The 14,890-nt window shown below is 30.6% G+C and overlaps 4 protein-coding genes across 4 annotated transcripts; 3 read left to right on the top strand and 1 right to left on the bottom strand.

The window, feature by feature from the left end:
* The first annotated feature begins 320 nt into the window (after positions 1-320).
* Positions 321-1,341, top strand: LOC121229221 (umecyanin). Its single transcript, XM_041112782.1, has 2 exons — positions 321-755; positions 848-1,341. The coding sequence occupies exons 1-2, from the start codon at positions 572-574 to the stop codon at positions 1,165-1,167; spliced, it is 504 nt and encodes a 167-aa protein (XP_040968716.1). The 5' UTR covers positions 321-571; the 3' UTR covers positions 1,168-1,341.
* Positions 1,342-3,488: 2,147 nt separating this feature from the next.
* LOC121229220 (cucumber peeling cupredoxin) lies at positions 3,489-4,579 on the top strand. The gene is made up of 2 exons (XM_041112781.1): positions 3,489-3,902; positions 4,007-4,579. The coding sequence occupies exons 1-2, from the start codon at positions 3,713-3,715 to the stop codon at positions 4,207-4,209; spliced, it is 393 nt and encodes a 130-aa protein (XP_040968715.1). The 5' UTR covers positions 3,489-3,712; the 3' UTR covers positions 4,210-4,579.
* Positions 4,580-7,811: 3,232 nt separating this feature from the next.
* Positions 7,812-9,099, top strand: LOC121229219 (stellacyanin). The gene is made up of 2 exons (XM_041112780.1): positions 7,812-8,543; positions 8,623-9,099. The coding sequence occupies exons 1-2, from the start codon at positions 8,360-8,362 to the stop codon at positions 8,979-8,981; spliced, it is 543 nt and encodes a 180-aa protein (XP_040968714.1). The 5' UTR covers positions 7,812-8,359; the 3' UTR covers positions 8,982-9,099.
* Positions 9,100-10,257: 1,158 nt separating this feature from the next.
* Positions 10,258-11,791, bottom strand: LOC107942686 (auxin-responsive protein IAA9-like). The gene is made up of 4 exons (NM_001327467.2): positions 11,340-11,791; positions 10,982-11,235; positions 10,808-10,889; positions 10,258-10,727 (listed from the first exon to the last, which is right to left on the bottom strand). The coding sequence occupies exons 1-4, from the start codon at positions 11,711-11,713 to the stop codon at positions 10,676-10,678; spliced, it is 762 nt and encodes a 253-aa protein (NP_001314396.2). The 5' UTR covers positions 11,714-11,791; the 3' UTR covers positions 10,258-10,675.
* Between the last annotated feature and the right edge of the window lie 3,099 nt (positions 11,792-14,890).

The following is a 14,890-nucleotide window of genomic DNA, read 5'->3' as shown; positions in this document are numbered from 1 at the left end:
AATTATAACAGATATTAAAGTAGAAATAATAAACTAAAATAATTAAAAGCTAATGTAAGAAAAGCCACTAGAGTTGTTCTACTTCATCCCTTACTTTGCCGTGTTGAAAGTTCATAGACTAAAATGGACGGTCGCGATTGGCGAATGCTGATTTTTGTTTGTGAATAAATTACACCCAAAAATCACTAAATTATTAATAAATTTATATTTTAATCATTTAATTTTAAAAAATTATAAAATTATTACTCAATTATTCAAAATTACAATTTCCTAATAGTATAATAAACTTGGGAAACTTCCTCAAATTTTTTTTTCGTTTTTAAAATGAAAGGGTCAAGCATGTCGATGGAATGACTCGGTTTTGCCGTGTGTGGATGGCATTCAACTGCTCCCCCACATCACATGGCTGTTTGTAAATTGACCCAAAGCTTATTTCAACAACTTCCACGAAATTGGTAACTCAGCCTCCACCACTCTATATATATTCTAATCCGTGGGAAGAAGGATAAACAGCAACACATTAAGAGAGCCAAAGATCTTGGGGCGACTGTATAAGCAGAGAACACGAAAGATGGCAATGAAAATCATCAGCATGGCAGCACTTCTTGTTGTTTTGGCTTCATCCGTGTTGCAGAGCACATATGCTGCAACTTACACTGTGGGTGACACCACCGGTTGGACAATCCCTAATAATAATCCTGAATTCTATGATAACTGGACAGACAATAAGAACTTCGTGGTTGGGGATATTCTTGGTGAGTTTCTTATATCCAACTTAGTTAAGTTTGTTACTTGAATTAAAGAAGTTGGTGTTTTTTTGACGAAAAATGTTCCAATGTTTTCGCAGTGTTTAATTTTACAACCGGACAACATGATGTTGCCGAGGTGAATGAAACTGCTTACGACAACTGCATCACTACCAATCCCATCGTTCGATATACTACAGGACCGGCGAATGTTACCCTTAACAGGACCGGTGAATACCACTTCATTTGCACTTTCGCCGGTCACTGTGGCATCGGCCAAAAGCTCAGCATCGATGTCAGAACTGGCCCCAGCACTGCTCCCACACCTGGTTCAACCCCCAATCCTTCCAGCTCAGCTTCATCCCTTGTTGCCACCATATCTCTTGTTTTCATGTCCATTGCCTTAGCTTTGTTCTGCTAATTTTGCCTGTTCATTTTTATGTGAGATTCATATGTCAGTTCAGTATAATTCACACTTTGTAGCGTATACCCAGACACAGTCTTCATTCGTTTTGTTATTATCATTATAGTTTATCATATGGAGTGAGATTTTTGTATGTTTGAATAAAAAAGCTTGATTCATTTGCTTTCCAAATTAATCAGACCACCCCCACTTCTTCTTTTTTTTTTTTTTTTGCAATTAAAAACACAATGAAAGAATGGTTCTTGTTTTTCCTCCTCTCAATATCTCCTTTTTGGGGGGGCGTTCTGGAATGATGGGTGTCAATTGGCTGCTGCCCACCGCCCAGCTTTTGTAAAATCTCAATACTACAATTTGGTACACATGGCTCTAATTGAACAAAAAGGACATGGATGGTACCAGCAAAAACAACCTAACCATATCTTGATTGCATAATCTTTTAACCATTCAATTCAGCTTAGCTACACATTTATTTGACCTTATAGCTAGCCGCCCTCCCTGTAATTAATTACGTACTGGATGTTGCTTTTTTCAACACCCTTCGGCCTATGCTAACTGCCCAAGAATGTTCTTCAAGTTGAAAATTGAACTATTAATCTAACAGATGTCATCTTAAAATCGTTTAACATCACCGTCCAAGGCGGTGGTGTATGATACCTATTTCTGTTGACTTAAAACTTTTATTTTGTACTTTTTTTATTTCTTTTGTGAAAATTGTTTAAAAAACAAAAAAGCATTTACATGACCCAATTATTCTCTGATTTGACTTTACTATGTCTAAGACAAATCGACTTACATTTACAAATATGAGAAATCATAAGCCCATTTTACGATTTTACATTTACCTATGAGTTCATTGTTGATGACATTAGACTTAAAAGTCCAGGGTAGATACTTTCGACTTCCCTTTCATTTTCAATTTGTCACTATTATCAAATCATGAGGAAAATTAAATGTGGAAAAGGAAAAAAACATTATCATAGCAAGAAATTATTATTAGCCGTGTTTCCAACATTTACGTAAGTTAAGGGTTTAGTTTGGTATTATATACCAGCTCAACAAACCACATTCGTTAAACTAAATTAAGGCACAGTTAAGCAATTGATTAGAAATTTATGCAAGTTAGCAGTGTTCCTTAATGGTTCAATGTAGTTCAAATACGGCCCTTAGAAGAGTTTAGCCGCACCACTTTCATTATCATGCTATGAACACTACTAAAACAAGCTTTGTTAACGCACGTAATTAATATATAGATGGCGAATTTGTTGACCCCTTTTAGTATAACAATTTTACATCACTAAATTCATACTAACAACGACCAGAGAATTTAGATTTCAAATTTAAAATGAATTTTAAAAGATTAAAAAAAACACTAAATTCGTAGACAGATTAATTTGAGATTATAGTTACCGAATAATTTTGTTTCCTTTTTCCACTCTGCTCTTATCTTTGTTCTTCCATTTTCTAATTTTTATAAGGATTTACATAGTCGGAACTTACCTCCACGGTAATTAGATTTAATGGCTTTCACTATACATTATAAAAACATTAAATTAACTAAAATAAATTTAGATGAAAATCTCTACCTTACCATTGAAGCAAAAAGACATTAAATTAATATAATTTTGTAAAATGTTCCCTTGGTGACAATAACAATTATGTATTAAAACAGTTAAACAAACTTTGAGCTATTTACATTCATAAAGTATGCTGACATTATTTGTTTGACATTTTCGCCCTTACACTTAAGAAATTAAAATGCTTTGAATTATCTAGAATCAGTAAGTTAACATCATAAAGCAAGTGTTTAATAATGTCAATAATTACGAACAAAATATGTATATATATATAATTGTTTGATGACAGATACAATTGACCCAAGAGTTGATTTCTAGCATGACGTCAAGTTTTAGTAATGCTGATGTCTGAGATGAAGTTAGGGTTACAAAACCAAAATATACAATACAATGATTCTATAGAACGTGACGTCCTTCTACCTTTTTTATTTTCATTTTCATTTCCCCTTATTTATGTGTATATATGTCAAAGAAGATTTAGTAAACTGATCAATTTACATCTTATTAGGTAGTTGAACTGATCTTTGTAATCGTTTGCGGTTTGCGTGATTAAGTAAACTTTTTACTTATCAGCAAATAGGTAACACCATTGAATGAGTGATTAACTGTATCTGCAAAACAGGGGAATGCACCAGGTCATGATCATTGAATTGAAGCAGTCTCTCATCGTATAAAACATGCAAGAATGAAACACAATAATTTGAACATTCAAACGCTGAAGAAGAAGAAAATTAAACTCTGGAACCTTAAACGCTGGAACCTATTCGACTTCTATTTTTCCTCCATGTTTGTTATACACTTATCATCTTCTAACCGACTTGCCCTTCTGTATATATATACAGTTCAAGTTTATCCAGCATATAGTTGGCAAATTATCCATTTAAATTTCCTTGCTAAATCGAAACTTTTCACCAAGGGACCAAAGAAGAAGGGGGTATTATCCCTAGGGACGACCTGAGTAACACAAAATGGCTGACCATCGTTTCAGTTTGAGCTTGATTGTATTGTTAATGGTGGCAATGGCATTTTTGAAGGGTGCAATTGCAGCTGATTATGAAGTGGGAGACGATTATGGGTGGGATGTTCCCCCTAGTAACTCCAGTGAGTACTATCCTAGCTGGGCAAATAGATATGAATTTAAGGTTGGAGATTCAGCAGGTAATAACAATATCCGGTACCAGACCTTAATTACTTGTATATATATAATTTTTATAAATCTAACCCCTGCTTTTGTGCTATACTTTTGTTGTCATATATTTCAGTATTCAACTGGACTGGGAATCACACAGCAGCTCATGTAACAAACCAGGCTGATTACGATAACTGCAATACAAACGCTACGGAAATAACTCTGTACGCAGAGGCTGGAGTAAGGGTGCCTTTTACCACAGAGGGATTCCATTACTTCATCTGCACTGTTGGCACTCACTGTGAGCAAGGCATTCAATGTTATAGCTGCCGATGAATCATCTGCACCACGTGCCACCTTGTTTTCCTTATCCATGTTTCTCTCAGCCCTGCCCATCATTATTCAAGAAATGTCATTTGCTGAAACCATTGTTTATGCAGAGAGATAGAAGACATCTTATACTGTAGATTCATTTTACAGGGATTGTTGGGTGTTGGCGTGTTTGTCCCACATGGAAAAGGGACCGAATTATGGCGCCTCAGGCGTTGTATAAAAGAAGGTCTTGTGCCTCTGTTTGTTTGCTTCCCAATCTCTCCCACTTTCTTTAATATGCGTACAAGTATATTTTTGGAAATCATTTTAATTAAGGCTTCATTATTTTGTAACTTTTGTATTAGTGAAGTTATCATCAAAATATTAAATAATCTCTCTGTAAAATTTATTTAAAGATTCGTATATTTTCATTAACAATAAATAATAATGTAAATTAAATATTTATACAAAATATTGTATGTTGTATATTATTTAAACACTATATTTATGCTATATTTTTAAACTTTTATAATTATTTTAAAAATTAATATAAGTAATTTTTTATACCAATTATAAGCTTAGAAAGTATTTCAATAAAAATTATATATATAAAAAGTTATTATAAGTAAATTTATATACTTATTATAATCCTTAGAGTTCAAATTGGAATCATTATTTTTTACAGAAATGTTGAATTTCTGTAAATTAAGAAGACAAACTTTACACTGAATTGAAACAAATTAAAGTTAAATTATATGTCAACAAAAGTTGAGGGACCAAAAATGAAAATATCTCGAAAAAGAACAAATCTCATTCCCACGTGATTTGCTAAGTTGGGTCACAGTTTGTTATTTCCAATTATATTTTATTACTTTTATTAATTACTCTTTTACTTTCACTTCTAATTTTTATTTTTGTGATTTCATTTTCATTTTCTAACTATAAAATTTAATATCATTTCCTCTCATCCCTATCCAATAAAAAATTGATGCTTTTTTTATTTATTTATTATCTTGTTTTTTCAAATATATTTTAATATTTTTCAATAAATTACATCAATTGAATGTTAGATGATATTATGTATTTTTAACTTTGTAATAAATATTAGTTGTATATTTACCTTATCATGTATTTTTAAATAATAGAAATGTCTTTTTTTTATTTTGTGAAAATAATATTTTAATTAAAATATTCTAAAATAAATGGAAAATATTTTATTTCAGAAGTTTGTAATTAATATATATTTGATATTGTTATATTTAAAAGCTTCAAATTAATTTATTTTTATTTAAAATTAGTATTATTTTTTTCAAGATAAAACATTATATTTCTTTAAAAAATGAGAGTACAAAGTTCGAAACAAAAAAAAAAAGAAAGTAACAAAGTGTTGTTGAATTGGTAGTCACAAACCGATCTAAAATCTTCCCAGCCAAGCAAAAACCCAAGAAGAAATGACCATCAAATCTACTGTTAAGAGGCTTAAAAATCTCAAACCATATGGAGCAGTCTAACTGGCTAAAATATTTAATTTATCCACCCATACAGAAAGAGTGAATGTGGCGTTTAATTAGCTTCACCACGAATATGGTGGAAGGAACACAACGGAAGGCATTCATAAAACTTTGACACTTTGAGTGATACTTGAAATTGTAGTTTTTGTTGCAAGCTACGTGAGCTATTTATAAAACAGTGTTTAAGTTTTTACGGCAGTATTTTATAAAGTTATTGGTAGGTAATTAAAATTTAAAGATAATTATTATTTAAATTTTGAATTATAATTTTAATAGATTTATGATTATTGAAAGTAAAATATAATTAATGTTAAAATAATTTTATCTCAAAAAAATGCAAAGGAGACAATTTTAAAGGTAAAAATTTGTATTGAAATATTTTTTATTTAACTGAATTTCAAAATTAATTTTATAGATAATATATAAATAAACATTTAAGTTAAATAAAATAGATAATTAGTTAATCAATTTTTTTCTCTAAACTTTAAATTTTTTATTATCTAATTGAAATTATAACATAATATTTATTATTATCATAACTTAATATTTAAAATTATTATTATCTATTAAAATTTTCAGCATTGTTTTAAATTTTTTTAAACTTAAATTTGATTTCTGAAATGTAAATAAAAAATTATAAAATTTAAATAGAAAAAAGGAGAGATTGTCACTTGCTATCTAATTAAATATATTATATAGTTAATTTATCACAAAAAATTATTTATAAATATAATCCATATATATTATTCGTATAATCAGATTTATTTATATTATTTTAATAATTTCTTTGTATAAACCTAAAAAAAGATGCGTTTATTCAATTAAGGAGGTGAATACTAATTTGTCATATATTCAAAATTATTAAATTAAAAAACATTTTAAATTATTTTATACTAATATGGATATATTATATATTCAAATGCTGTGGTTGGTCTTTTATACAATTGTATTAACAAAAATATTTTTGCAGTGTTACTGAAGTAAAACTTTTACATATTATTTTAATCATTTAATAGATATATTAAAATATATATAAATAATTTATGCATATGAATATATAATATCTCAAAAGATAAAATATATCTTTCCATTATTAAATAAGAGGATAAATGTGCTTTAGCACACTCAAATTCATGTCCTCCTGCTTTAACAACGATGTCGATACCAACCGAACTAAGACTCAGTCGACTACTAAATTGAAATTTTAAATATCCATATTAAACATATATTTTAATATTTTATAGCATAACATATTATTAAACATTTAAATAATAATATTTTTTAAATAAATACAAATTAAACGTGCATGGATATATAAACATATTCTAATAAAAATTAAACTAAAATAATATACTAAAATTTTAGTGATCAACCCGTGCATTATAATATATATTTAAAATATATTATGATTTTAGCATTATGTTTTACCATTCATTATTTAATTTATATAAAATATACTAAAATTTTAGTAAATAATATGTTGTAAATCTTAAACTATAACCATATTAAATTTTGGTTTTTGCTCAAGCCTATTTTTTAGGTCTATTTTTATCTAAACTCTATTATTTTTCAGACGAAACTTTGGGCTGACCACAAATCTAATTATAATAAAACTATTTTAGTTATGCCATTTCTAAATGTAGTAGGCCCTTATATGAGTTTAATAATATTACAAATTGAGGGAAGAAATGATAGGATTTAGGGTTTGAATTTTAATATTTGCTAGCCACTGCTTTGTTAATTTAATTAGCTAATAATAATTGTCATTTGTAAATGAAATATTGTTTGGAATAAAAATAAGTTCCAATAATTAATTTTATATTTTAAATATTTCTACTAATATTTGTTTAATATAACAATTGCCTTAAATGTTATATTAAAATAAATCATGCATGTGGAATTTAAATTAATTAAAAATATTTAATTATTTATTGGATCCATAAAAAAAACTATTTATTCGATGTAAAAAAAAGGGTTTGTTTGGATTTTTGATGGTGTAATTGATGAACCTTCAAAGCTTCAGCAAAAAAAAAACACAGTTTAACCCTTTCGAAAAGGCATGCATTGTTGGAGAGATGCAGGCATAAATATGGTAATCCCGTAATCTTTTTTATTAGGCTTGAACCAATCCCATTTGATAAATTACATGGTACTGTTTATTTGTTAAAAAAGAAGAAAAATTGCAAAGATAGATAGGGTGCTCGTGTCACCATTAATGGGTAGATGCCTTAGATTCAAACCTAAAAGGTTGTTGCCGCAGGCAAGCTTGGCCCATTTAGTAGCCCAGACCGCAACTTGGATATCTCTCGTTTTCCTTGGGGGGATTTTGGGTTTTCTCGTTAACAATAATACAACCTAAAAAACGAAGGGGGAAGGGAAATGAGAATTTTAGGAAATGGAGATAGTTGAAAATGTAATGATGGGGCGATGGCATTCAAACAACTGCCCCCACAAGACATCGCTATTAATTAATTGACAGACCCCAAGTTTCTTCGGCAACTTCCATGAAAGCTGTAACTCGGCCTCCACCACTCTGTATAATGGAAGAAGGATAAACAACAACACTTCAGTACTGCAAAAAGAGAGACAAAAGACCCAAGGCCAGGGGGAACGACTGTAAGCAGCAGAGAACACGATCAATATCCAGACACAGCTAAAAGAAAATGGCAATGAAAATCGTCAGCATGACAGCAACACTTGTTGTTTTGGCTTCAAACGTGCTGCAGATCACATATGCTGCAACTTACACTGTGGGTGACACCATTGGTTGGGTAATCCCCACCGGTTATACTGAATTATATCATAACTGGACAGACAATAAGAACTTCTTAGTTGGGGATATTCTTGGTGAGAGTTTCTCTATTCAGTTTCTCACAGATATTAATTTTCTTGTGATGATCAATGTTCCTTTTTTTTTTTTTTGCAGTGTTTAAATTTACGACCGGAGAACATGATGTTGCCAAGGTGACCGAGGCTGCTTACAACGCCTGCAGAAGGGCCAATACCATCCCTAATCGGAGCACCGGACCGGCGAGAATTACGCTTAACAGTATCGGTGACCATCACTTCATTTGCACTTTCGCCGATCACTGTGCTGAGGGCCAAAAACTGAGTGTTGAAGTCCGAAATGGCCCCAGGACTGCTCCTGTGCCTGGAACAAGCCACAATACGACCGGAACCCCACCTCCTCCTCCCAACTCAGCTTCATCCCTTGTTGCCACCATCTCTCTTGTCTTCATGTCCATAGGGATTCAAATAGCAGGTGGCGGTCGCCATTTCGCATAACACCGCTAAAAGCCCAAATAGTGATGTAAAAAAAAATTCACATAAATAGCTACGGGCAATGGGCCCGTCATATTTATTACTTGTAAATCTTTAATAAAAAAATGAATTGTATCTTTCATAGTCGAATAGTCAAATATTAACTGAGATTTCAAATAAAAGAAAATCTTTTTGCAAATTACAAAGACAGACTGCCAGTGCCACCATTTATGGGATAAACAGTGATGGCTCAGGTTTACTTAAGTTTTAAAAGGTTGATTTAAGATTTAAGTGTTTAAGATAAGTTTGTTATTGAGTTCTAAATTATAATTTTAAATAAATAAAATTTTAGTAAACGGATAGCTTTTCAAACTAAATTTTGTTTTTAAACTGTTATTTTAACCTATTAAAAAATATAATTTAAATAAAATATATTTTAAATATTAAAATATAACTATTACAAATTCAAATATGTAATTTATATATTTAAAATAAATTTCAATAAAAAAATTTTATATCCAATATAAGTATTACATAAAATACTTTAAATTATAAATAAAAGTTAAAAATGTTATTTAACCTCAAAAATACTTTTCCTAAATGTAAAATTTAATATAACTCCCAAAATTATTTATTTAATATTGCTTATAACATCAAAAATACTTATAAAAAATAATGCTAAACAAAACTTAGCATGGCACATTTAGTAGCCCAGACTCTGTAACTTGGATATCCCTTATTTTTGCCCTTTTGGAATTTTGGGAATATCCCCAGTAAGAATAACGCAAAATGAAAAGCTTAAAAGGCCATTTTGATAAGCCCAGAAAGGTTCATGTTTAAGAAATAAGATGGTCAAATTCTGTTATTAGTCCCTGTGATCTAAGTAACTTATGAATTTAGTCTTTATACTTTAATTTGATTAATTTTATTTTCTATACTTTTCGAATTAGTCAATTTTAATTTTTGTGCTTTTAAAATTTGAAATTTCAATCTTGACCTAAACAATAGTAGTTAAATTTTGTTTTTAGTCTTATATTATACATACAATTGTAGATTTAATCCATGTTCTCTAGTTAGATCATCCTTAGTCTCTATACTTTTTAAATTTTGAAATTTTAATTTTAATATAAATGTTAGTCTTTAAATCCTTTAACTAGATTTTTTTCTGTGTGTGAATGATATTTGAAAATAATAGGCTAATATGACACATGTGATAGTATATTTACTAGATCAAATTTGGAGAATAACAAAACTTAACAGTTACGGTATAATTAAGACAAAAATTTTAAAATTCAAAAAATACAGAGATCAAAAATAATCAAATTAAAGTACATATATTAAATCCACAACCTGTGCAGGACTAGTAGATTTAATCAAATACAAATATCCCAAAATTAACACTCCATTGTAGCATTAGTTAGAAAGAAATTGAGAGAGAATAATAACTGAAGCAGAGCGTTCAAAGCTTATTGCTCTTAAATAGTAGCCTGACGAACCATGGTGGTCAATCAAGTGCTTGAACAAAAAAAGGCGGCTCAAGCTGATTCAAAGTACTAGTCTTTTTGCAGTCCTCATAGACTTTACTTGATTGTTGTTTAAGATTAAAAAAGAGTTAAATTACTTTATATTACATAGAATGATTCTAAATTCAAGCAAATTAAAAAAATAAATGGCCACCAGGATTGTTCATGACGAAAACATGATGATAAAGACACTCGCTAGCCTCTGCTTCGTATTAATTTCAGGCATTTCAAGGAACGAATGAAGGTCCTGTAATAACCAAGTTTGGTTCCATCACTTTCTATCTAAACAAACATAAGGTTAGGAAAAGAAAGAAGAAAAACAGGTACCTCCATGGAACATCTTCTGCAAGTAACCAGTCTCCTTCTCTGTCTTGATATGTGAGTTTAAAGCTCTTTCGATTGCCATCGGCTGTTCTCAAAATAAGATGGGAAAAAAAATATAACAGCTGGTTCATGTTTTCCTTTGTTATTGAATTTAATTAATGTTTTGAATTTACTTACATATGCCGAACATTCTCATCAAGGTGTTCGTAAGCCCTTCAAAGGAATGGTGGACGCTAAGGTCAATTTTCCTAGCAATTGGAACTCCTTCCATTTTTACTTTCACGTACGTTGATTTTGAAGCCCTACCACCAATGCCATTCTCTACCGCCGGCAAGCAATTGTTTTCAGCTCCGCCGTTGGGAATTTGGTGATGTACCTTCTTCCTCCAGGTTTTCACCGGCGGCCACCCTACTAAACCCTCTCCATCATTCCTATATATTAAACCAAATGATTTCATATATATATATTTACACAAATACCCCATGAATGACAAAAATCCGAACACAGAAACAAAGAAAGGGAGAAAGTGAAGGACTTGAAAATGGCAGAAGAAGAATTTTCGTGGAGGACATTGCTAGGGTCGTCGTCTTCATCATTTGGTTGGTTAGTCCAAAGCAAAAGATGCAGCGTTTTGGGAACATTTCTCTTCTCATCGAAGAATGGTGCTTCATCAAAGCTGCGTTTTTTGCAGCCAGCTCCGCCGCCGCTAGAGCTACTGCTGCTGCTGCTGTTGTGGTGGTGGATGTTGTTAATGTCATTGTCAGCTGGTCCTAGTTTTAGCAAAGGCCAACTCAAAGCATTGGTACCCAAAGCCTCTCTAGTCTCGTAATTACCATAGCTGTTTAGGTCGAAGGTTTCGATGGGAATTAAAGGAGGAGGTGGAAGAGCGAGTCCCAGTTGCAGCTCCATGCACTGCACGTCAATAACAACTGAAAACCCAAATTTGCCTTCTTTGGTACCAAAACCAGAGTTTGCATAATTTAATATATGGTGAATCACTCCACATATTGGAATATATAGGATTTATAAATGTTAATAAATTTGTTGATATGACGTGATTGTGAGGTGATCTAATAATGCTTAAATTTATAATTTCGCATTAAATATAATTTTTTTATATAAAAACCTTAATTTTTAAATAAAAAATAAATGATGGGTCTAGCTTTATATTATAAAAGGGTGCTATTTTGAATTTAAAGATGTTAAACATACATATTCTAGATTTTAAATTTCATGATAAATATACTTTGGTGAAGTAGGTAACATTTGGTGAAGTGGGTCCAAGCTTTGCTTCACTTTTAGCCGACCTAATTGCCCCCCTTCTGCTCCTTTTGTTAATTTACCATTGTTTTAAGTATCTTTCCTAATACCATACCATGCAACTATATAAAATTTTATTTATTATTAATTTCTGTGAATAAGGATATAAATGCAATGTAGGATTTAGGGTCCCATTGAGAATGAAAGCAAAAGCAGACGTTAATTCCTCTTTAGGGTTATAGATATGATCTTGATTTAATAGTCAAACTGAAACCCGATGCTGGCCAAGTCCCCAACTCCGACCCGCTCCATCTTTTTGCATCTTTCGTTTTTCTGATCTCTTTTGTCCTAAAAACAAAATAACTACTCAATCTGGTATCTGCCACGTTTATTACCTTTTTTTTCTCTGTCTTACTGTTCCATCATTATAAACAATTCAACCTTTGGTCATTAATTTTACTATTACTTCATGTATACCCTAAATCTTGTATTTTATTTTATTTTTTAAAATTTATATTTCTTAGTATTGATTTGTAGCAATTAAGTCTGTTTAATTAAATTATTCTTTTTCACTTACGTCTTTTTAATTCTTAAATTTTTAAAATTTTAATTTTGATATAAACAATAATTGCTAAATGCTTTAACTAATTTTTTTTATTAATAATATAAAGAAAACAAACTAATATGGCATTACACATGTAATAATGTGCATTAAATTTTTAAAAATAACATAATTTAAAATTATTGTTTGATCATGACTAAAAATTTCGAAATTCAAAAATATAAAAATTAAATATCATAGTACAAAAACAAATAACAAAATTTCAACTTAAACTTTTATAAGTAGTTCCGATTATAGTTTAGAAGAATATTTATATTATAAAATATTTTTTTCATAGATTTATATTATAAAATAAATGTATGAGATTAGTAAGACTTTCTTTCTTTTTTTTTATGATTATCTGCACTTAAGATCAAAGAAACTCTTTAAAAAAGAGTTAATGTTGGGGCAGACTACAACTTTTGCTGTCAAGAAAATAACTTTTTTCTTAATGGCTATTATTTTAGTATGGGAATATGGAAGAGAGAGAGGAAGAAAAACATTGTGGAGAATGCAACCCACAGCAAAAATGGTGTTTTCCCAAAAAGATAAGTTTGTCATGTTTAAACAAAACACATATTCCCTATGCACCATTTTGTTTGTGTTATGTTTTGGTGCTGAATTATAAAACACAATTCACTACTTGATTTCCACAACTTTTGATTGATGTACTGTGTCTGTTTTTTTTTTTTAAATCAAGGTTTTTGTCTCACTTTTTTGGTTTTATGCTAAACAGAACTAGTTCCAACAAAGTTAAGTTGCCAAGCGGGATTCACGTGATGGGAAGCAGAGGGCAAAAAGCCCGTAAAACAGAGGGTCAAGGTGGCGCAACCCACACACGGCGGTGCAGTGGTGGCAGTGGTCCAAAACTTTAGAATGAGTTAATTAGTAGGGAGGCAAATGTGGACCGAAATTTTGTGTAAATTTGGTTGGAGTGAGAGTGGTAGGGCATTTTTCACGTATTGTCTGGGGGGTACTACTGCTTTGTTTAGTCAATTGAATCTTATGCGCATGCGCAAATCGATGTGGGAAGTGAGTCCAATTTAATGGGGGTGTTGGAGGGGGCAAATTGAATGGTGAATAAAATTATTAGATGAATTTGTCTACCACTCACTTACTCAAAGTGCACTTTGTGGAGCGAATGAGTTGTGTTTTATGTTAGGCTATTTTCATTAGAGGTCCCCTCTTTTTGGGTTATTTAGTCTTTTTATATATTTATTAAAAAAATATTTATTTCTTTCAATAATTTAATAATTACTTTTGAAAGCTTTATTAATCCAATAGTCTCTTTTAACCAGTATTGAGGGAAAGTCAAACTCATTCTAAGAAAAAATTTCAAAGTATTGTTTGTTAGGAGTTGATGAACCCTTCAATGGTGATTAGTATTGTAGCTTAGAATGTCTATAATCGATTTTACCTTAAAGTTTGTTTTCTAACTCTATGAAAAACCTCGAGATGTTCAGATATCATAAAGAACAAATTTCTTAGTGGGTGAATAGCTCTCATTCCGTGAATCGTTCAATGCTCTCTACAGAGTTTAGAAACAAAATCTGAGAATAAAATTAACATAAACATTCCGAACATAATACCAACTACTGTTGAAGAATTCATTAATACTTTGAATGTTTCTCTAAAAATGAGTCTAATCTTTTTTAACAGTCAGTAAATTTAAAAACAAAAGTATACTGTTAGGGTAAGATGAAAATGTAGAGTTTAAAAAGAGGGATTGGGACATGGTTTGTCGGTTTGGATTTTGCTAAGATTCTGTAATTACAAGTGGAAAAGCATATTTGAGATGGGAACTTGGCCTGCCCACCTGTCTCATTCATTTTATTCAATATTCTCACTAACTCTCATCCCCAGACTCATATGAAAAAAATGTATTCTTTCTTTTTATTCGAATGTGAGATTGACAGGCTTATAATTTTGGGTATTATAAAATAAATAAATAATATACCAATTACCATATAATGTTTGAAACGTAGGAAGAAAAAAAGGCAGAACTGCTTTAAATCAAATTAAATGTAGTGTCTTCTTGTCCCTTTTGGCAGCCTTCCTTTTCTAAAAATAAAGCCTTGGACAAAATTCCAACTAAAAGGCCTAGAATATTTTCCTTGCAGGTTGATAAAAAAGGTTTTCAAGGGAGAATTTTGGGACCCAAATTCAATTATGTATTGCACATCTTTTCAAGTATTTAACGCTTTGGGTCGTTTTCCAACCAACCA

Source organism: Gossypium hirsutum, chromosome A05 (genome assembly GCF_007990345.1).
Source record: "Gossypium hirsutum isolate 1008001.06 chromosome A05, Gossypium_hirsutum_v2.1, whole genome shotgun sequence".
NCBI classification, from domain to species: domain Eukaryota; kingdom Viridiplantae; phylum Streptophyta; class Magnoliopsida; order Malvales; family Malvaceae; genus Gossypium; species Gossypium hirsutum.
Note: the sequence above shows the minus strand (reverse complement) of the source record. Positions and strands in the feature narration are given on the sequence as shown.